This window comes from Drosophila arizonae, chromosome 3, assembly GCF_054131065.1.
Source record: "Drosophila arizonae isolate 15081-1271.41 chromosome 3, UAZ_ARI_1.0, whole genome shotgun sequence".
In the NCBI taxonomy this organism is placed as follows: Eukaryota; Metazoa; Arthropoda; class Insecta; order Diptera; family Drosophilidae; genus Drosophila; species Drosophila arizonae.
Window position 1 is genome coordinate 12347435 of NC_142923.1, and position 24767 is coordinate 12372201.

A 24767-nucleotide genomic window follows, 5' to 3' on the forward strand; every position below is an offset into this window, starting at 1 on the left:
AATTAGAGAGAGAGAGAGAGAGAGAGAGAGAGAGAGAGAGAGAGAGAGACAACGAGAAAGTAACCGAGATGCGGAGACATCACTAAGGGGGCCAACTCTTTCGACCTGGCTACTTCTATTGCTCAGCTCAAGTTTTTTAATTAAAATATTTCTTATCAGCTTCATTCCACTGAGCAGCTGAAGTTTGACTCACTGCCACGGCGTCCAGTTCAATTCCAGCGCTAGTCCATATTGTCGAGCGAAGAGATGGGCGCTCTGGCCGAGTCCTGGCCAGCTGCCCCCCCTTCCCGTCATTTTGCGTGACTTCATTTGCATGAATTACGTCGCGCTTTTTTCTGTGTGTGTATTTGTTTGCTTCAAGCTTAGGAGCTCTTCTCCTCTCTCTCTCTTTGTCGTTCTCACTCTCTGCAGCTCCTTGTCCCTCTCTCACTCTCTGGTTGCCCCCGTTGACCTCGTGCTGGTCGTTAGTGTCCTTTGGCACACACAAACACACACACATACAAACAAGCACACGTGGAGCTGTAGCAACACCTACACGTGGCTGGCTGGTGGTTGAGCCAGGACTCTGGCTGCCATAATTGTTGCCGCCGCGTAGTCAGTCGCAGTCGCGAGCGGACTAAAAAAAAGTTTTGAATACAAAAAAAAAAAAAAAAAAAAAAAAAAACTATTTCTACAGCAGCAACAACAACAACAACAACTACACATAGACGAAATACTCGAAGACTTGGCTCGCGTTGTCGGTGGCTTCGTCGCTGTCGCTGCTGCCGCTGCTGTCGCCGTCGTTGCCGCCGCCGTCGCCGCCGCCGTTGTCGTCGTCATCGTCGTCGTCAGTCGCCTCTGAGGAGCTTCAATAGGCAGGTGTGTGTGCCACACAGTCGGAGTCGCGTCAAAGTTTTGATTGTTGTTGTTGCTGCGTTTTTTGTTTCGCGCTCTGTGCCTTAAACTTCAATTTGCTTTTTTCGTATGCCAAAAGCGCTGCAACAACAAAACACTTTTTGCCGTCGGTCTTTCGATCTATATATGTAGTGCATATGTATATATCTATGTGCTTGTATATACTATATAAATATTCATGTATTGTGTGTGTGTGTGTGTGTATTTCCAATCAACTGAACCGCATTTCGCACGTGCCTCAAGCGAGCAGCAGAAGCCCAAAACATTGCCTGGCCACAAATTTTAAAGTCTTAGCCATCGCCACGCCCCCCTCCCCCACCACTTGAATGGCCTAACGCCCGCTCATATGCAAATTTTAAATTGTGTCGGTTCTTTGTGCTCTTGATTTAAGTTGTGATTTCTAATTGTGCACACACATTCACCCACACACACTCACCCCCCACACACGCACACACATTGAGTGTGTGTCAATGTCAATGGCCTGAACTCTTGAACTCGTTTTGCCATGTTAATCGAGTCCTGCATATCATGTGGATATAACTAGAGAGAAGCTCAGCATTAATGACGTCTCTGCTTGAGATTATAATGCGATCCAAAGCGATTGCTAGAAAATTCAGTCAAGGTAAGCGAAGAGCTAATGGACAGATTTTCATATATTTCATTTCAATTATTATGACTTTGGAATATATATGTATATATATATATATTCCCTAATCATGAAAAATATAGTTTAACACTCTGTGTATGCAGTTACTGCTCATGGTGTTATAAGACTTTACCCCTTGCAGCTTTACTGCTCTAAGATCATACTCTAAGCTTGCAATTTTAATATGGGATTATAAAAGCGATTTGATCCAAATACAATACAATCCAAATACATACAAGTTTTGCCTTATAGAGCCAATGAGAATATTTCAAAGATATGATATATACATACACTCATGATTAAAATAATAGGTACACCCCTTAAAATTAAACTTTTTTGAGTTTAGTTTAGCAAAACATTTTTTCTACTGCCCTAACCATGTATATACAAAGATATATATGATATTTGGAGGTTTGAACTAAAGGCTAAATTGATAGTCCAATAATATTGCAGTTACGATGCAGTTATTATTAGAGTTATTTATTAAAGTTTCTTTACTATACCACTATTATACTATGAATACATATCATATTCATCTTATTTCTGCTGAGTCCTGTATCAGAGTTTTCATACATTTCCATTAGTCGCCCCCTGAGATTGAGACTTAAGCATTGAGCACTTGCTGTGGGCGCCGCATCGATTAATTTCTGATACCTAAACCAGGGGGACTTGAGCAACAGCTCGATTGTGAGTCGCTGATACGGCGTCTGTGTCATGTAGTATTGCCTGACAAATGTTTAATTAATGTTCCCTTCTTCGGTGCCCATTGTTGAGGCTTTTGATTCGTTGTTATTCTTGCTTTTTTCTTCTTTTGGGGTTTTTTTTATTTTTTTGGAGCTCTGTTTGAAATGAGTTTAAGCTCTGTTGTTCTTGTTCAGATAAACAATTGTAGCCAGTCGCACATGTGAATGCTCAAAGCTGTGAACAAAATCATTTGGTTCTATTTTAAGCAGAGGCCCCCAAGCATCCAGTCGCCAGGCCGTAAGTCTGCTTTTATCAGTGAAAACTTCCGAAAGCCATTTAGCAATACTTCAATGCATGCATGAGGAACGGATGATTATTCTGTTCGGCGCTGTTCTGCTCTGGCAATTGTCTGTAATCAACTGACATTGAAAATGTTGGCCAGTGATAAGTCCGCCTGACAAATTGCGAAACAAGTTCTTTTAAAACAAATATATGTCTGTACACATATATATACACACATATGTATATTTAAGTATTTGCATAAGCTTGACGATAGCAGCTGAAGAATACAGAGGGAAAGAGAGAGAGAGAGAGAGAGAGAGAGAGAGGGAGAGGGAAAACTAGAATTATTTGAGCTATCATTTCATTATGTCATTTGATAATCTGCAGCGTGGTCTAGTTCTATGAACTTACTTGTAGGATATGAGAGATTTCCGGACATAGGCACTATATGGGCCCATATATAGTACGATATCTGGCCTATATAGGGAGCTTGATGCAAGTATTTGTGTTATTATTGAAATGATTCAAAGAATTACCCAATCGCATTATAAATTTTATTTATAGCATATACGCGTAATGTTTCCCTTTCCCATGGGCATTGCGCTTAAGTTCGTGCTGAATTCGGGCCGCTGAGAGTTGATTGGGATTCTGGGAAGCCAGACATGCGGGCTTATAATATCGCTTGTGCTCATATATATATTGTCGATAGTCAGGCGAATATATTTTGCGTATATATAGATCCTGCGGTATGTAACGATACAACGATTCTGTCTCATCTGCGGGTGTACCGCAACCAGCGCTATATAGTTCACCTAAATGAATCATACTCACTCATAATCAAATCGATGAAAAGTTTATTTTTGAATTAGCTTTAAATCAGCCTGTTATATAATGAAGGTGGCTTTAAAATTAGAAATAAATTTTTAAAATGTTCAAATTTCAGAGTCGTATCAAAACGTGAGCGACAGCAATGGACAGCGGTATCAACGTGTGTACGTGTGTCTGTATGTGTGTGTGTGTGTGTGTTTTTTTTTATATTTTTATTACCTGTGAATCGATTGTATTAAGAGCTATTAAAATATTTTCTAAACCTGCTATCATATCATTCAATTAGGCAAGAAATGGCTATATATAGGATCATAAAACATAATATTTTGTGGCTGATAATGATTGTGAAGACTCTAGTCAATTTATTTGCTATTGTTGCTGTGGTTGTTGTTTCTTAACGCACATTAGTGCGCCATAAATACATCAATATAAAAATGTCGCCTTCATATTATTTACAACACGAGCGCAGATAATGGAAGACGCCAAAGAACCAGATAGTCAACGACTATGACAATGGATTGTGTATTAGACTATCGCTGTCTCGCTCGCTCTCCCAAACACTCTCTCTCTCTCTCTCTCTCTCTCTCTCTCTCTCTCTCTCTCTCTCTCTCTCTCTCTCTCTCTCTCTCTTGCCCACTCTGTCTTAGTCTACTTGTTTTTTGGCACTCTGAGACGCAGATAAACGATAGATAAGCAACAAGATCAAGATTGGATTACGCTTTATCAGCGCGTTTATTGCAGCTGGATGCTCTATAAACTTGATTAGATCTCTGGCATGCTTCTTCTTGCGCTTCGCTGGTAATTTCCAAAAATTTATGAAACCTACTTGATCACTATTATTATTTTATTTAATTTTCTTCTCGTGTATTTTACTATATCTCTCAAGGGGAAGTGGGTTAAACACACACTATAATAACTACAATAGTGTGCAGCTATTTTGAGTAGAATATGGAATCGAGACGGTTTTATGAGATTGTTGCTTCATCATATGGACGGGCATAGCGGCCAGGCACCTCGGCACCTCTAGGCACCTGATATATTTATGAATTTACAATGCTCGAATTATTCTTCCAATTTCGACAATTTATTACCGAATACTTTGGACGTTTATTTGCCCGATTCGACAGTCAAAAGACTGGCACTGTCCCCACCGAAAGCAAGAGTGTTTGTGTGCGCTTGCAGATAAAAAACGAAAATCGAAATACGAAACGAAACTCTTGTCTAGATAGAAGACAAAGATAGCCACGAGCAGACCCTGCGTATACGTTATATACGATTATATGATGGCCAATAAAGTTAAGCACCCTTTTAACTCGGCCATAATCGATCGACCCGTAGGCAACATATTCATACACTCGCACTCACGCACACTCATTCCATCAATCAGTCGAGTCACTCAATCAGTCGCTCAATTACTTTGCGAGTTGCTGAATTTCCTTCTGTACTCTTCTTATTTTTTTATCGTTCGACCTACTACGCAACTTGTTTACACGAGATCCGACCTCTATATATGCTACATATGTATATTATGAGTCGCTGATACAATTTCTTGGCCCCTATGCGACAAGATCGCTTCGTGTGTTTACTTTGATTCCGACTTACTGGGAAACGTGATTATATACTCCATTCTCCTTCACTCCTCCACACCCCCTCCCACTCTTTGTCTACTGTTCGCATATTGTATACGAGCGGGCTTTGCTTTATCGACGCCACTGTCATTCTCTTGTCATTGGACCATTGTTTATGAGTGTCGTACCGTTCTTCGTCTTTCGTCTTCCTATGTTTACAGTGTTCATTACATGACAGATAGTTCACACTTGATATATCATGGTATGCCATAGGGCAGTCCTTAAATGGAACATATACACATCGTTATACGATTAGTAGCTGGTAACGAGATAGTTTGGAGTTCTTTTTTGACGTGGAATGACATTTTGCCATTACAATCAAATCGACAGTTTATATGATTTGATGGCTATAGTTATGATGGTAAGCTATAAAGATAAGCGGCCCATTCATAAAATTCCTTATATACAAACATATGTACATATTAACGATGGTCATGCCTAATCTAGTCTGACCAAGTAGCGACAAGTGTGCGAGCAGTAAAAGTCAGCACAGTCAAGACTGTATTCAGTTTCCTTTATCGAGTGCTTACTGTCAATACCATCTGCCTTATATTCACTTGGTTTTCCTATCACATCAACTTGAACTCTTTAGTAATTCAGCTTAAAATCAACTTGCTGTCTGGGCTTACGATTACATTCTATATCATCTATAAGAGGGTATTACTCGGTCTCGTATATTAATCACACCTCTAGCCATAACATTGTATTTTATTGTTGTCAATTATAAAACTGTTTACAAAGTGTCTGATACCTGACAATCAGATAGCCTTGACTGGCACAGGGTATCACTGCGAGTGCCCAGAATTTTGCCGGCAACAAACCACAAGGCTCAAGTTTCAACATAGTTGAGTATTGTATGTCCTCTAGCAAGAGACAACTATTTACAGGGTATGCTGTGATCTGATCACATTAGGTGTACATCACAAGGTTTGCTTATGGAGTCTCTCTTACAGGGCATCTAAAAGTTGATCATATCAATGTTTGCTTGCTTCCCTTTAATCGCTAATGTGTTTATTTTCATATTAGAAAATAGATAGTAAATAATCGCCTTTCAAATAACAACAACAATAAAGTGCATAGTACACATTTATAGAGCAACATAGCGAGAGAGAGAGAGAGAGCGGGAGAGAGACATCGCTAGATAGGCGCGACAGCGCGCAAGTGCGACAGAGATAGAGTGAGATATGAGTGAGCAAGTGCTCGTGTTTTATGGGTTTTAGGCTAAAGCGACGTTTCTTCTCTGCGATGAACGTCGTGATGCCAACTTTTACTTTTGTTGTTGTCGCTGCTGCTCCCAATACTCAAGCGTCGACGTCGACGACGACGTCGACTGCGCAGCTTCGAGCAAGTATTGATATCAAAGCACTTAGCACTTCAGTTAGGCCATAATACAAATATATATATATATATATTTTTTTTGGAGCTCGTGCATCGTGCTTGTGTCGTGAGTATACACTGTTTTGAGAGCTAAGCAGAGTATATTGGCTTGATATAATATTCTTACATATTAAGTAGAGCACTTAAACTGTGATTCATTGAGTTAATTTAGTATTTAAATCAAATTATTATTATTGTTAGTAAAATTTGCCAGGAAAACAATATATTTGGACATATTCATTGTCACTATGTTTATAAATATATTTATACTTACATATACATATTTTTCCATGAAGTTTGTGTTTTTTTTTAAATCTTTGCTCTCAAACTCAGAAGCAGCTCAGGCTGCAGTTTGAAAGCAAATGCTTGGGAGTAACAGTTTCAGAATGTGCAATAAGAGAATCACTTTGTAAAAAATAGAGTATAAGTCGGTCGAATATTTTTAGTACTGCTTGTTTTTTTTTTTTTTTTTTAATTGTGTTGTATTGTGTCGAGAGATTTGTCAAATTTGTCATACAATTCGCTCTCCAAAATGAGCGAGTGTGAGTGCTTAGGTGTATGTATGTGTGTTGTGTTGTGTGTGTTTGTGGTAGCGCCGTCGTTCATTGCGGAGCTCTCTAGAACTTCGGCGATCAATTGATATCGAGCGAGTGAAACGTAAAGTCTGTCATCTTTTTTTTTTAAGAAAGTGTGAGTGTGCGTGTAAAATGAAAAAATCGGAGTATGTAGTCAAAAAGTGATACAAATAATGATATATGTTATTCATGTGGTTTTCTCACGTTAATTAAAAAAATATATAGCAAAAAAAATAAAACAAAAAAAAAAAAAAGATACAAAATGTAGCAGAGTTCTTAGCCCGGGAAGGGTTACGCATGTGAGTGACATTTTATAATGATTTCCGCGTATGTACGCTCAGTGATATTGAGGTATTTCTGGGTCCTTTTTTCTTGCTTTTGGCGAACCCTCTCGGACCGGGGCAGCTGGAGATAACTGCAGAGATCTTTGCCTGCAGCGTCTTCCGGTGCGAATTGCAGTCGCTGGGTAGTTAGCCGGTTGTTAGGGGCGCGTGCCTCGGCAGCGAGTGCGTTTGCAGCTTTGGTATTAAGTTACGTGCCACGCCTACTCAGACATCATCTGCCCAGAGTGCAGCGGGCAGGGCAGAGCAGGATCTGGCATTTGACCTCGTTATAATTATAGAGTGCGACGAGACTACTTCAATTTGACTTGAGAACGCGGTATGGGTTTTTTTTTTTTTTTTTTTGCCTAGCATTGCGATTCTACTCCGGCTTCTTCGTTTTGTATTTTTGGGCATTTGTACGGCAAAAGGCAGGACTTCCGTTTCCCGAACAATAGCGATAGCAGCCGTCGTCCTGGTAGTGCTGGCATGTCAATAAGACACACAATTGAAAAACGTGAGCTCTTACAAGATCAGCAAAGGCATATACACACACACACAGCACACACACACAGACATGCATATGTGTGTACAGTACACATTGCCACTCGTCGAACAATAAGCGAGACGACTTTTGATTTCTTCAAGCACCGCAGTGCGAAACTTGCAAACAAAAAAGGGGGCAGCATACAAATGAATATGAATACGAAAACGAATACGTACAGGAATACCTATACTCGTACTCATACTCATACTCATACTCATGCGCACACTCATACACATACTCATACTCCAACTTAGAGCACTCTCCGCATACTTGTTGAAAATCTCTTACAAAAGCTGCTGCACATATGCTCAAGATCCATTGTCCTTGTGCAGACAGTCAAAGTCAAAGATCAGCCATCCAGCTGAGTTAATTATAGACGACAGCTACGAGGCTGCGGAGCAACGAGGCGACGAGGCTGCAAGAGTAAAGTCCCTTGCACTGAAGACACAGGGCATTGCGGGGCAAGTGGGCAGCGCCTAAGGACATGCGAATATATAAAAGAAAAACTATTCAGCACAGTTGGACATTTGGCGCGAATATGAAAACAGCAGCGCGACTCTGACAGTTGTAGGGATCTAAAGGATATATCCGTAATTGGATGATATAAATTTATTTATATTATTGGTGACGTATATGTAAAGAGGCCTAGATGTCATACAAGTATATTTCTTATCTAGCGCCACCTTCCAGGAAAGTTTTGAGGAATAGGGAGAATTCTAAAATAAGAGAGAGAGAGAGAGAGAGAGAGAGAGAGAGAGAGAGAGAGAGAGAGAGAGAGAGAGGGGGGGGGGAGAGAAAGAGCAAGAAATCCCTTGAACAGAAGGGGAAAGAATGAAATATATATGTATATATATAGAGTGAGACAGACAGAGAAAGAAAGAGAGAGAGAGAGAGAGAGAGAGAAATGCATATTTAGCATTGTTATAATAATTGAATATTATTTACTTTATAAATCTAGGTTTATGTTGGTATGTGTTTAGCTTTCTATCAACATGATTCTGCTGATTTAGCACACCTGTGGCCATTTAATCAGGTACAAAGGAAGTGAGCAGATAGTATATACAATCATAACAAGATTTTGCCGCAGTTAGATCATTAGCTAATTTTGTTATCGACTGTTGCTGGCTAAGTTATAAACATTTCATATTTCTATTCTTGTTGATTAATTGCGAAGATAGTCAATGCGTGTACAGTTGACATAAGCTTTCTGTGAGCATCTTCCAATGAAATGCAATTTTTAGAAATTTATTGATATCCTCAAATAAGCAAAATAAGTCCATCAAAACAATAAATTTATAATATATAATAATTAGGGTAGAATGAATTTGATATCATTTTTTCCGGCAAATAAATTGTAAAATATAAACATATTTGTTTACAAAGTGCAACTTTACAAATATTATTAACATGATAAAATTTTAATATATGTCATATGTTTTCATTAATATTCATTTCCATTTATAGATACATTTTTCAATATATTCTCAACTCTTTCTTCTCACACATTTGCCCCTTAGCTGCTTATCTATTCTGCTATGCATAACAAATTTATTGCGTGTTCTAGAAAATCTGCGTAATGCAATGTTCAATATGAATAGAGTTCTGAGGCGTGTTTACACATGAATTATGTGTGACTAGCCTGGGTTTGTGTCTGTTCCTGGGTTAGAGCAATCCGAGCGGGGCGATAACAACGATTCGAATGGAAAAGCCATTGACTTTTATGGCAAACCAAAGCGAAATGCAAATACACGCCAGATAAACTCGACCCAATCCTTTTCTATCTGTTCGCTTCACGGGGCAGGCGACAGTGAGTGGAGTGAGTGAAGCGTGTGTGTGAGTGTGTGTTAAATTATGTGACAAGGGCGCAATGTTGTTGATTATGTTGTTTTAATTTAACGCTATTAGAACCTCAGAGCCCTCTTTTTTTCCCTTTACTTTTGGTGCGACGACCCTTGCAACCCTCGCTGCACCCCGATGATAATGACCTAACCGACTGCGACGTGCGCCTAATTGACTGCTGCTGTTTGACAAGCGCAAATAGACACAGATACAGCCACAGCTACGGTTGCAGATAGAGATACAGATGCAGATACAGATACAGATAGAGACACACAGTTGGGCATTGGCCTGACAGCTTTTGTTGTATTCATATTTTATGACATTTCGTGCAGTTAGTGCCCTAAAGTGGGCCCCATGCAAATAAATAACAAGTAAAAATATACAAATTTACGACCCCCAACAACAAAGGGTTGACATATGCCGGGACCTTTGGCATTGCGAACCTGTATTCCTCTTGCAAAATTATCATGCCTCAATATATGTTATTCCTGTTGAATGTTGATTTATGGCGGCGCGATTTCATTTTTTAAAGTACTTTTTAAATTAATTTTGAGATAAATTTATCAGCTATTGAAAATAAAAAAAAAAAAATAAAATAATATATATATATATATATTTATGCGGGCGCAGGCAAAAAAAGTAGGAAAGAAAACACTTTAACAATTATCAGCGCGTGCTAATGTTTACCAACAACAACAACAACAACAACAGCAATTATAGGGATCTGAAAGTGCTTAAGGAAATCAGCAAACAGCATCAGAGCTTTAATATTTGCCATTAGGCGCCCCCATAAAACCCAGCAAAGCCATTAAAATGACCGATAGCGCCTCCCACAGGAAAGAAACAACAGCCACATAAAGTATTTAACAAAAAACTAATGACGCCTTGATGTACACACATATATACATACATATGCATATATGGGCTGCTTAGAGAGGTCAACGGAGTTATTAAATAGCTATGTTAAAATTATTCATTAGAAAGTTAAAGTTGGTATTAGAATCAATGCAAACTGTATTCAGTTTATCTATTTTTGTTTAAGTATTTATAAATGTATATAAAAATAAATATATTCATATAAAAAATAAAAATAGTAATAATAATATAATAAATAATAGTATTTATATGTTTAAATACTCAATGAAATCAAGTGAAGGCGATTTAAACTTAATATATTTATATTTAAAAAAAATTTATTTATGAAATAGTATCTATTAACATTTTAATTTTTACAAACCTGAAAACAAATTTTCTACAGTTTTTGTTGTCTTTAGCATAATATTTTTAGTATAAATATATGAAAAGAATTAGTAAAGAAATATTAAAACATTTGAAATCTGTCTTTTGGAGTTTTAGTAATTTGACAAAGGAAATTGTTCTGTTACAAAAAGTTTGTTGGATAGTTTTTTAAGGATAGCTTTAAAACTATTTAGAAACTTTTTATTTTTTTATTTTTATTATTATTTAGATGTCTGGGTATATACAACAAAATATATTTTTTGTTTCTAAATTTGGAATATTTTTGTACTTTTATTTTTTTACCAGTTAGAAAACGGCTTACATAATATACACATATTTTGTTTTTAAGTTTTTATATTATTTTTGCCCTTATTTTATCATTATTTTTTCCATTTTTATTTGGAAAGCTGTTTATACATATTACTCAAAATATATTTTTTAAAAATTTATTTTTTATTTGATTGTTATTTTTTTATATTATTATTATTATTTTATTATATCAGAATTCATGTAAACACGGCAAAAATGTACTTTCCCACCTTTAATATGCGCATATCTTTAAGTACGTGTTAATTGTTAGCAACAGCCTAACGAATCGACTCACGAATAACAAACCCTCCGCATATGTATGTATGTATGTATGTATGCCCGATACGTAGCACAACCTGTTAAATCCATTTGTGTGTGTGTGTGTGTGTGTGTGTGTGTGGCGTAAACTTTGACGACAGATACTAAATTAAGTTGCAAACAAAGGCCAAGAGCCAAAAAAAAGAATCCAGCTTATATGTACATAGCTTAACCGCACACACACACCCACACTCACACCCACACACATATACTGAGAAATTTCGCTTGTTGGGGTCGCCACACAGGCAAAAAAAAAAAAAAAAAAAAAAGAAAGCAAAAAGCGCAACAGAAAAAGCCCCCAGGCCAAAAGGCAACGCAGTCGCTTTCAATTATTGCCGTGAGTATTTTTTTGTGGCCAATACACACACACAGACACAGCAACACACACACCCACACACACAGCCATTAGGCTAATGTGTGCTTATTGCGCACGCTTTGGAACAGGAACAGACGCAGGTGGCAGCAAGTAAAACCAACCCCCACAAGCACACTCACCCACACACGTACACCCTCCAAGAGGAGAAGGAGGGGACCGAGGAGGGGGCAGCCACAAACCAGAAACTTGGCAGTGTCTGACTGCAAAAGGTCTGCAGTGAGCAGGAGGAGCAGGGGCAGCTACCGGTGTGTGTGTGTGTGTGTGTGGGCGCAGTGGGGTTGGCCATGCCACAATACACACACCCACTTACACCCACAGCAAACCGCAAATAAGTTAGGTGTGTGCGAGCGAGACAGCAGGCGCACAGCAGCCAACTGTATTTGTATCTCTCAGTTTGTGTATCTGCAGCTGTGTATCTGTGGCTCTCCGTCTGCCGCTGTGTAGGTGTCTCAGTGAGGTTGTGTATGTGTGTGTGTGTGTGTGCATAATGAATGCGAAGATGTGCACGCCCTATTATCCTGCTTTGGCTCCTCCCCTCAGCTGCTGCTGCGACGGCGGCGGCTGGCTGCGACTGCGACTGTGACTGCGGCGGTCGTCGTTGTTGTTGTTGTTGTTGATGATGCGGCTCACGTTTTTGTCGTGTATCTGTGAGATACACACAGTGGTGTGTTGCTGCATTCTGATAGGAAAACTGTGCAGAGTAAATAAGAGCGCTATATATACACGCATACATTGCTGTGTGTGTGTGTGTGCTTGCTATCCTTTTGCGGCCAGGCAGACAACAACAAAAAGCTGGCAGCAGCTGAAGCAGGAGCTACGCCAGGGCCTCGGCTCGGTTCAATTCCAATCAGAACAAAACGTTATTGTTGTTGTTGTGGATGCTTATAAAACTGACACAGATTCAAGCACACACACACACACACCCGCACACACACAGAGAGAAGCAGCAGAGAGCGCCTGCCTGCAGGGTAGTCAGATACAGATACAGCTCTGCTGCTTTTACGCTCTCGCTCTCTCGCTCTCCTCTCTCTCAATTTTGGTGTCACTCTCTTTAGCAACCCCTGCGATGGCAGATAGTCAGCCGCTCGATCATCATCAGCATCCTCTGTGGCATCCTGTGGCTTCTGCCACCACCATTACCAGCAGCAGCAGCAGCAACAGCAGCAGCGACGCCGACTGCGACAGTGGCAGCAACAACCAACCAAAGCGACGCCTCTGCTGTGCACCCCCCGGTGGCATTGCCACTGCAGTGCTCTGCAGTCGGCAGTCGACTGAACATCATCACTTAGTCAGTTAGTCTCGGTCGCTGTGCGCGCACTGCCAAACGAAATCACAGTATTTTTCAATCGTCGCTGTCGCTGTCGCTGTCGCAGTCGCAGTTGCTGTCGTCGTTGTCGTTGCCGTCGACGCTGACGCCGGCATTCGTTGAAGCTCAACGATTTGTGTTTTTTCTTCTTTTGCGCTATCGTCGCGCTGCCAGCGTCACGTATCCGTTCGGTTCTCAGTCTTGCGAAGACAACCGGCAGATAGAGACGACACCAAATCGAACATAAACACATTTGAGTGAAGAACGGCAAACACCGTTCGAGTATAAAGGAAATATCTGTAATATAGCGCATACGCAACGTGGGCCGTGCATTCAACTCGCACTTTGTAGCCATGTCGCGTCGCGTCCGGCCCACCAAATGTATCTAAATCGGAATCGGAATCGGAATCGCAATCGGAATCTGAATCTGAAAATTGTTTACAATTGTAATTTGTGTTAGCTACAAGTGAAACGCGTATCATGTTATTCGAACGTTATATTATGTCAGGTTGGTTGGTTTCAGCTAAATACCCATATCGCTTATCTGGTGTCTATCGTTAGCTGGATACATCGCCTCACAGTCCCGACCCCAGCCCCCTGTCGTCTAGCCTTCGCGTTTATCAGTGCATTTTTATGGCGAACGTCAAGTTTTGAGTTACCAATTGATGTTGCCACAAATATTTCGCAGCAGCTACTTTGAAACAGAGACATTAGAACTGTGTGTATATATATATATATACAAATATACCTCTATATACATATATGTATGGATCTACAGTCCCCCGCGTCTACGAACAAATATGGCGATAATATATAGAGAAACTGGATTTAGTTTTCCATTCATTGTGTGACAGTGCAGACGTGTGTGAGAGAAGCTTCCAGTCCGTTTTGTGTGAGCTGGCCAATTATCTCAACTTTCAATTAAAATATCTAATAGATACTTTATTGAAGCACAGCGTGTTGAGCTAAATTACCCAGATACTTTTCACTGTGGGTGTTAAATTAAACTTAAAAAACAAAACGATTTCCGATTGAGGTAACATATCTAGAAAAGATATATTAATTATGTAAATTTTATTTTAAGAAGTGTTTTACAAGTGAGCGGTGTTCTATTGAAATATGGAATACATTGCTTGTTGTGCATTTTATAAATACTTTATAAAATGAGTTTGCTGAGAAAATGTAGTGAAATGTTGTGTATCATCAGATATGTATACTTTCTGTATTGCATAACTTTGTCATCTGACAAATGTATTTGAGGTTTCCAAAGATACTTAATTCATTCAAAGCAAAATAGAAACGCATTAAACATTTTTCTCGATTTGTGCGTAAATCTCAGCCACAAACTTATCTCAGCTGAGATGATTTATGCATGCACTCAGTTAACACATAGATACTTAATGGAATCATGATTTATCTTTGACTATATCACAGATAGATTTTATACAGACAGTGAGTTATCCACATACTCATTGCGAATTTGCCTTGGATACGTTATATTAAGTATCTTTAGCTACAGATTACTGATTGATCGATCTATCAGACTTAGTCTCATTGTAATTGCGATTTTTTCAAAACTTCTTTGGAATAAAAAGCAAAGACACACAACTTGAAGTAAATTAATTTAGGTGAAGTATATATAGATATTTGAGTGTGAGAGTGGAGAGTAAACTAATGGGAATTCGAATCTTTGCAAACTGGGAATAGGTTAGAATAATTTCAAGAACTTTATTACAAATTTATATTTAATAAATATATATAAAATAAAAAATTGGCTAGCTGAATATATGAATCCTTCATTTGATCTAATTGAAATTCTTTTTCGATTTGAATACTTGCTTGCTTAACTATTTCTAAACATTCCAAGAGCAGTAAATAAAAAACTTTGAAAATGAAAATACCCTGAGATCCAACTCAGATATTTACGCTATTGCAAATCTCTATGCCGCAGCTTGCATGTCGAGTGACTCACAGTTGGCATCTTATCAAAGAAGAAAGAGAGAGAGAGAAGAAAAGCAAAAGCAAAATACAATTTTAGAACAAAAGCGTAACAGTTTAAAACAAATCCGAAATGTAATTAACTAAACTAATTAGCAGAGACCCCAAACAGAACCGAAAACTTAAACCGAAACACATGTGCCTAAGTGGATGTGAATAATAAATTCTTATGATAGCTGTGAAGAACCGAAAACACAAAAAAAAAAAAAAAAAAAAAATTATAAAATGAAATAGAAATAAAATAAAAAACCCGCTTCATGCACAGCTGAAGGAACAGCTAGAACTGATACCGAGTACTCATCGCTTATCGCTGGGCGCAACGCTTTGCTATATAGTAGTAGCTCCGGTACGATTATAACTGTATAGCTAACGGATGGACTTAGTGTAGTTCTGGTTTGGTGGGCGCGAAGACAGACGGTGCCCACAAAGGCACTTCAAAGCGGGACGGAAGAGCGAGAGAGAGAGAGAGAGCGAGTGAGATAGACAACAGTAAATAAGGCTCGATTTCGGATGGGTTTGTTAAGGATATTATGCAAATAGCGTGTGCCACGCAAGTGCGAAACTTGTCAGCTTGTTGTGGATTGGTAAACCACTTGCCAATGTGTGTGCGGGTGTGTTAGTGTGTGTGTGCGGCTTATTTATATGGCAGATACTTATCAACTGGGTATTCGACAAGAGCTCGTATTACTGTTACTACCTATTGCGGCTGTCGTGTGTGCGCGCTCTGACTGACTGGACGATATCTTTTTTTCGGCCTCTCGTTTTCGTTTTCGTTTTCGTTTTCACTTCGCCTCTTATCGCGGCTATTTGTTGCCCTGTAACTTGGACAGCGCTTGTCATATACACATACAACACATACAAATACAAATACATATACATATACATATATATTTCTGTCTAACAGCTCAAATTACGATTTAGTTTCGAGTGTTTAAATAAGCCACTAGGTAGCTAGCTGCAAGCCCTAGACAACAATGACAACCACAACAACAACAACAACAACAACAACCACTACAAGAACAGTAAATAAATAAATAATCGGTGCGTAATTTGTGCAACATTTTTGACAAGTGTTTTTCATGATTATCTGTGTGTAAGTGTTGGTGTGGGTATATGTGTGTGTGGAGAATTAGTGTGAGATTAAAAGTGTGTTAAGGCTTGTTAAGAACTTTTTCAAGTTGTGGGAATATGGGTTATTAGCAATGAACAAGCAGACAGAGAGACGGAGATGGGGAGAAAGAGACAGAGTGAGAGAGAGAGAGAGAGAGAGTGGGAAGAGAAGGAAAGTAAGAGAAATTGAGAAATATAAAGAGAGTGATAATAATAATGAGTAATGAAAATGAGAATGAGAATAAGAATGATAATGAAAGTCAGGATGAGAATGGGAATGAGGATGGGAATGAGAATGAGAATGAGAATGAGGATGGGAATGAGAATCAGGATGAGAATGGGAATGTTAATGAGAATGGATTGCTAAATCTTCAACCAAATACAACAGAAAGATTTTCTGTATATCTTATTATTTCTTATGTAATTCTTATTAACTTAAATACAATAATGGGAAAAATATTTAATTTACGGAAACAAAATAAATATTTATTATAACAAATTTTAGCTTGAAGTTGAAGTCGATTTCAAAGAAAGTTTTTGCAATGAAGCAAAAATGTTTTTCTGAAACATATCAATCATTAGGATCTTATCAAATTATGATAAGTATTAACAGTAAACTGTTGATTATATCAGTCAAATGAATGAATGGAGAGTCCATATCATTTATGTAAAACTTTAGCGCTGAGTTAAATGTCATCTCAAATGTCTAGTCTGGTTCGGGGAATCGTTGTTCTGTTGTTTTGTCTATTTATTTGATAAACAACAGCTGAACAAGTCACATCTTTCGAAATAAATACAAAACCAAATGCAGAAACAAAAAATTTAATATAGCAAATAAACAAAATATCAGAAATATTTCGAATAGTTGCCGCGAGGTATTCGATTCGAAGACATTGTTTGCACAGGCTGCATAACAACAAGCAATAAAATACAATCGTGTAATTCGATCTACAGGTGAGCTGCGAACGCACACTTCACGCGCCATGCCGGGGCACAGTACAGTGGGGCCCCATTATAGATAATCGATGTACAAATTCAGGGATCGCCCATTCTCTCCCTCTCTCTCTCTCAGTCTCTCCCTCATTCGCTCTGAAGTGCGCAACAATTGCCAAACTCATTGAGATAGAGAGCCCAAACACCAAATTAAGCAACGATGACAACTCCGATACCAGGCTGATACGATGTCCACATGTCTATGTGGGTGAGGGTGTGGGTGCGGGTGTACGTTGTCATTGTCAGAGATATGAGACGTCTTTATCTAGACCACTTTCTATTTGTGGACTGACAGTCGCTGAGCAACTGATCTTGTTGTGGATTACGAGCCACTTGAGCAAAGTCAAACTTGCGAATGCCGAACGCTAATTGTTAATCGTTAATCGATAATCGTTAATCGTTATCGCTCTTTTTTCACAGGCTCTAACGGCGACGACTACGATCCGAGCGTCGTGCGCCACCATCATCATCATTTGGATCTCAGCAGTGGAGCGCCGCCCTTTGGCCCGCTGCCGCCGTCGCACTTAACGTCCAGCCAGGGTCGGCCCGAGGAGACGTTCGGCCGCCATCTACCGCCCACGATATCCCCGCCTCCTGCGGCGCTGCTTCAGCAGCCGTCGCAGTCGCAGTCACTGCAGCAGCAACCATCGCTGCCGCCGCCGCCGCATTTATCGTTGCATTTGCAGCAGCAGCGACTGCAACGTTCGCCGCCCGCTTCTGTCTCTGCCTCGATCTCTGCCTCCGGCTCTGGCTCTGGCTCTGGCTCCGGCTCCGGCTCGGGTTCCGGCTCTGGTTCCGGCAGCGGCACCAACATGGATCACCTGTTCAGCGACAAGACGCAGGAGCTTCTAATGCAGATGGCGCGCCTACGCGACCCCTTTTGTGATCTGGACATTCGTGATAATGGCGTCTATGCCAAGACCGATTTGCCACGCGACTCCCGCTACGGACCCTTTCCCATGCATCTGTGCCAGCAGCCCAGCGATCGCCATCTGGCCTGGGAGGTGAGTTAACTAGCTGATTATAATATATATTTAGTCACATGTATTTTCCCACATCTATTTGAAAGAGAAATTATTTCAGCATTTTTTGCTGTGATTACTCTGTGCCTAATGAAATTGAATTCTAAGCATTTTAGCCCTATGTAATATATAGAAGCACTCTAGAAGTATCAGTTTAAGTCACTTTTTAGTCTAAATGAAAGCTATATCCAAAAGCAGAAAGAAGGATATGTCATTTAAGTTCTTTCAATCTCTATTCTGTTAGAAATAGTTAAACATTTCTAGGGCTGTCATATATTCTTATTACGATCAAGATTTGATTAACAATAGTGTCAATACATCAATATACAAACACATATTTATTCTGCTTCTTATTCTCGCTATTTATAACTGAAAATGATATTACTATCTGTTTTTCATTTTAGTGTTTCCTTTTTAGAGATTATAGCATTGAGCTAGAGTCCATTATAACAATTACCAAAAACACTTCAATTGAGATATCAAAGGAATCTAGTTCTTAGAATATATCAGCCTTATCGTTAACTGGGAATAATAAAAGATAGTATTATCATCCCGACGACCATTAGGCATGACGTGGTTGAATTTTTAAACTTTGGACTAGATGATCTATAGTCAAGGAAATTGATAATATTGATAGCTGCAAAAGTTTGTATTCTAATCACATAATTTGTAATTACATTTTTTATAGTCTCTCATTTTTTTCTTATATGTTATGAAGGTTCTATCGATTCCTCAATTTGCTCTACCCTTAACCCAAAAAGAAAACCGCAAATTGAAACATTTTGTACAGCTCGTGACATTGTCATAGATATCACATATAATATATACCTCTCTCTCTCTCTCTCTCTCTCTCTCTAAATATATATATTTTCATCATAATCCTTTCGCATATGTGCGAATTTTCTGTCTGCAAATCGTCTCCAATTTCCGCTTCCTTTTTTTTCGCTCGGGAAATTTAATCCCATCAAAGCTGCGCGCGAAATTTTTATGCGAAAATTGCCCAAAAACTGTGCGATTTTTTTTGGTTGGGAAAATCAAACGATTGGAAAAAGATTTGATTAGCAGTGGCTGCGGCTCTGGCTCTAGCTCTAGCTCTTGCTCTGGTTTTATTTCTGTTTCTGGGCTACGCTCAATTGTCAGTCAAATGTGCCTAATCCTCGGCCAGAGCTAATTTTGTGAGTCTCACCGGGCCATCCACAAAGTGCGCCCTAAATGAGGCTTAAGTTGAGGCTCGGCCTGATGATTCCAATTAGTTTGGGATGCGAACCCTTCGATTGCTTGTCAGTCAGTCAGTCGGTCCGTCCGTCGGTCCGATTGTCGGTCAACTGACACTTTTGCAGGCAGACAAACTGACAGACAATCCAATCAAATTATCGCGCCTCGAGCCTGTTGACAATTGTCAGAGGGAATCTGAGGACCCTACCCTAGGCTCTCCCTCTCGCTCTCTCAGGTATTGCAACAATATTATTGTTGTTGTTGTTGTTGCTGGCACTCGAGCCAAAACGACAGTTGGCAGTGGCAAAATTGGCAAAAGGACACGTTGACAGACAGTCCTTGCGTTGATCCCTTCCTTTTCATATATGAATATACATATATATATATTTTTTTTTTGCTCACTGGATGATCCTCAAATCAAGCGCACTTTTCCCTCTCCCTCTCCCTTTGCCGCTGCCTCTCTCTCTTTCTCGTTCACATTTCCGTTTTGACAGATACATTGGCCATATCTGTATCTGTATCTGTAGCTGTATCTTTAGCTGTGCTTCTGTATCTATGGCAATTTGAAGCCCCTGAAGCCGTGGTGTGAACCCAACACTTTGAAGAGATTATCTCTGGCGCGTAAATATTTTTCTTGCCCATTGACTGTGCCATGTTTTTGTACGCATTTTGTGGCCTCTTTTTCATTTTTCATACTTTTTTTTTTTTTTTTTTTTAATAAAGTTATGAATAGCTACAAACGGTAGCAGGACACGTTTTTCCCTTGGCTCTGTCACATGTGCCGGCTTGCAGCAGGGATTAGCTCACAGCAATAACAACTAAAACAACTACAACAACGACAACTACAACTTCTCATATGACTGCACAGCCGTCGCAATCTTTGGCTAGTAGCTTAGTTGCTTTAGTCCTGTTATCTATCTATTGGATATCCTTCTGATCTTATCTGCTGCTGGTGACCAACTCATATTGCGATTTCCGCTCTGAGGGAGCTGAGGCTAATCTCTGTTTATTGCCGATATCCGACAGAGCTGCGATTAGCTCATGTTTTGCAGTTGTGGCATCAAATAAAAAACTGATTTCTTATAGAAACATACGAGGACAAAGATTGTAAGATTTGTAATTGTTTTAACTCTAAAAACTTCAACTTAAGCTGAAATTGTTGCTACCAGCAAAGTCTTTATAGGGCTTCACTCATTCTTTATATAACTCTTCTACTGATTTTATTTCACATTCGTCTTTTCCCCCGAATTTTGAGAATAGTTTTATTGCCTTTGATATGCTGTTTTATAGTTTCTGTCGAATTATTTTCTCAACGGTTTAATAAAGCTTTCAAGTCTTATGTGAGGTATATTGCAAACTTTTTATGCACTCATATACTATATATGTATATACATAGATGTGTATTCACACATTCATATAAAAGAAAACTTAAAACACTTATGCATTCATACATTCATGTATTCACACATTCATACTTTCATACATTCATGTATGTTAACATTCATATTAATATTCATAGATTAATGGACTCATATATTCACACATTCACGCAATCACACAAGCATGCATTCACACAATGCATTTACATGCGTAGAACAGTTCTTAAGTATGCATATAATAGCTTGGCAGTTATTTATATATTATTAACTTTTATTAACAATTAAAGTATTTGCATATAGAATAAGTTCAGCTTATGTTCTCATTATTTTGCATATACATATACATATGTATATGTGTGCTCTTCATCAGTTGAAGCCGCGGTCGCTCCAAATTTCACATATCGTTACACCCGCACTTGACCACACATACACACACTTATATGTACTTGCGCAGCAGCTGCGCTCATGTGTAAAACGCAACTTGAATTTTATTTTAGAAAAAATACTTACATATGCACATAAATATATGTATGTGTGTGTGTGTGTGTGCTTCGATATAAAGTTGGTTTGAAATAATTCTTTGCATAAGCCACGGCGCGAGCACTTGAGCGTTGTTAACTTAATTTTTGGAGCGTGCACAAACATATGCTCTCCTCACACGCACACACTCAAAAGCACTCTCTCACTCTCTACTCAGTACACCCGCTGCCGCAGCGCTGCCCAAACTCTGCAGACTCTCCCACTCACACACACACACACATACTAGCGCATGCAGACGCTCGCCACTTAATGAAGAATGCATAAAAAAAGGAGAAAAAGAAAACAAAATCGGTAAAGCACCGTTTTTCCATTCGACTTGTTGGACAAGAGCCTGACGGCGGCGGCGACTGGCGTTGACTGCGACGGCGTAACGGTAAATGCAAGTCATTTGGCTGCCGTTGCTGGTGCTGGTGCTGCTGCTGTTGGCGTCTCTGCGTCTTTGGTTGCCCTGCCAAACCGCAGTCGACGATTTGTATAAATTATGCGTATTTAGCGACGCTACGCTGTTGTTTGTTATCGTTGTTGTTGTTGCAGTGGCTGAGGCGCTGCTTTTATTTTGCATACAAAAACTGTCGGCGTCTCTGCGCTTTGCCCATTGTTGTTGCTCTTTTTTGCTGCAATTTTTTTGCCTTCTTTGAATGACCTTGTGATCAATCAACTGGCGTCAGCGTAGAGGGCGTGGCGCCATCCTGCTGCGCATGAAAGGCGTTAAAATTATTAGCTTTAGAGTAAATTGGTTGACTTTAACAGTTAACGAATTCATTTTCTGTAATAATAGCATATTTGAATCATAATATTTTTGCGAAATGTTGTATGTATTTTACAAAAGTCTTAATTTAAGTATGTTTATTATTCTTATATTTTTACCAATCTGATATATTTTAAAATTTTACTTTGTTCTCTTAATTTAATTTAAATACAAATGAATTTTCTTAAACATTTTTTGAAATATTTTTTTTTAGTTTTTGTTTACATATTAATATTTTAATTTTTCTTGTCATTTTTGAATATCTTACTAATTTTCTGTTATCAAGACATATACATATATGAAATACATTTTTTTTTTTCAAATTTTGTATTTATTTATTATATTTATTTATTTATTTATTTATAATATTTTTTACATTACATTTTTTGTTTTGTTTTGTTTTTTTAATGTAATGAACTTTGATTTATGATTCAAGAGATTCCCCTTTTGCCATATTTGCCTACCCTTCTGCTACTCTTTTACACTAAAAACTACTATTTTAAGACATTTCTACGACCTTTTGGCGCAGTCATATGCTGGTTGTTGTCACCACTGCTGGTTTGCGACTGCGCTAAACGCCGCAACATATGCCAGTTAGAACAGTTATGCGCCATTGCAGACAACAGATGGCGCCAGCGGTTTAATTTGTTAATTAACTAAGAAATATTTGTAATTGAATTAAATTTCGTTTCACTTGTATTTTAGGTAATTGCCGGACCGCTATTCCATGGCTGGCTGGAGCCCTCGGCGGATGTGGCCACATGGCTGAAAAAGATACGCAACGCTCAGATCGATGAGGCTGAAGAGGCTAATTTAAGGAATTTCGTTGTCGATCGCTGTGTGCGTACCAAATAATGACCGTTAACCTCCTATTTTTTCAATTTTTTAATTATTTTTTATTGCATCCTCATTTAGCTGTGGTACGAAACGAAACGGGATATTAGTGCAGGCGCCGAAATCGTGGTCGATCCCCGCTCCCGCACGCCCTACGACATCAGCGACAGCCTACGGAATGGCAGCAGCAGCGCGGCAGCAGTGGCAGCAACTGCAGCAGCCGCAGCCGCCGCCGCTGCCGCAGCAGCCGCCATGGCAGCCGCTAGCAACAACAACAACAACATCAACAATAACAATAACAACAACAATAGCGATGATCGCAGCGATCGTGATAATGGTGAGTTGCTAAGATTGAGATTGAAATGTTGATATATCGGATATATGTATATTCCTCTATATGTACATATATGCTGGCAGCAGGATAAATTGTACAGCTGAGGCAATTAGAGTTCCGGTTGCTGCATGAAATGCGCGTGACAAAGTCAACGGCACGAGCCAACAACAACAACAACAACAACAACAACAGCAACAGCAACAACAATAGCATCGACCAGCATCCCCTATATGTATAAGGGCTAAGCACGTCAACCCCCTCCCTCCGCATGTCCTTTTTGCGCATGCGCGCATGCAATCTGCGGCAACCGCACATGTTTTCATTTGTTATTAAAATGTTTGTTAATTTCATTTAGAGATCCATCAGCGCGCCGCAGCGCAGCGCCGCTCAGCACACGCTCAATTTAAGCCTAATCCAATGGCCTCGCGAACACCCTAATGTACATTAGGGTGCTCCGTGTTTGCCTATAAATATGTGGGATTTATGCACACGTCTCATTTGACAATATTCCATAGATTCCCAGCGGGCTTTGCCCCTGATATCCTGTTGTTGTTGTCGCCGTTGTCCTTGTCGTTGGCTTTTCAACTTATATTTCCTATCTTGATATCAATGTCAGCTTAAAAATATATTTATTTTTCATTTTAATACTTGATACAGTATATAAACATTCTGTATATTTCAATTAGCATATGCTGAGCTTAGCTGCTCAAATCTTTTTGCAATTAAAAAAAATAAATAAAGCCAAAACATAATAATAAAAAAAAAGTGAGCACGTTGCACACCTGTGCGCATTCGCTGCTCGCATTTTTATTTTTTAACGTATTTTTTAAATATTCTCTAGTTAAGTTTTCAGTTCACGCCCTGTTGGCCACATAAGACGCCGATCCTTGTGTGTCCTGCGCAGGGGTAGCAAATGTTTGTGGCATAAGTTGAAAATGCCAAGCATCGCTGCCTCTCTAGAACGGGGGTTAAACTAAAACTGACCGTTACATTGCATTTGTTTTACTGCTTAAGTATTTAAATTTTCATTTAGTCTGGAGTAACGGAACTTGTTGAAATTAACCGAAAGTCAAACTGAAATTGCTTTTCATTGAATGCGTTTTACATTTATTTCAATTAAATTGGAAAACTTAAATGAAAAAATTCATAAACTGTCTATGAAATTTAAATAGAAATAGAATTTTCCTATCATGCAAGGAATACCAAAAATATTTTAGAATATTTTATGCATTCTTATAAACTTCTTTAATAACCTTTAGTTTCATTAATAACATTTATACAAATTTTAATTTGTAAAATTTGTATATTAATTTGTAAAATAATAGTACACATTAAAAAAATTTAGTTTTAATATTTTTTACGTTCGAAAACTAATTTTCTAAAATATTTATAAATTTAAAATGCATATAAATTTTGTATATGTCAT

General features: G+C 38.9%; 1 protein-coding gene across 3 annotated transcripts in view; it reads left to right on the forward strand.

Moving 5' to 3' along the window:
- The first annotated feature begins 586 nt into the window (after positions 1-586).
- Positions 587-24767, forward strand: part of ham (hamlet) — a 39768-nt gene continuing 15587 nt past the window's right edge. Inside the window, exons 1-4 of one of the 3 annotated variants that reach the window (XM_089463559.1) lie at positions 587-1516; positions 17690-18273; positions 22879-23013; positions 23089-23344. In XM_089463559.1, the coding sequence (XP_089319685.1) occupies positions 1456-1516; positions 17690-18273; positions 22879-23013; positions 23089-23344 (1036 nt within the window). In that variant the 5' untranslated portion in view covers positions 587-1455. Of the gene's footprint in view, positions 1517-13124; positions 13677-15633; positions 15656-17689; positions 18274-22878; positions 23014-23088; positions 23345-24767 lie in introns of those variants that run through there. The other 2 variants (XM_089463560.1, XM_089463561.1) reach the window with 2 other exon arrangements.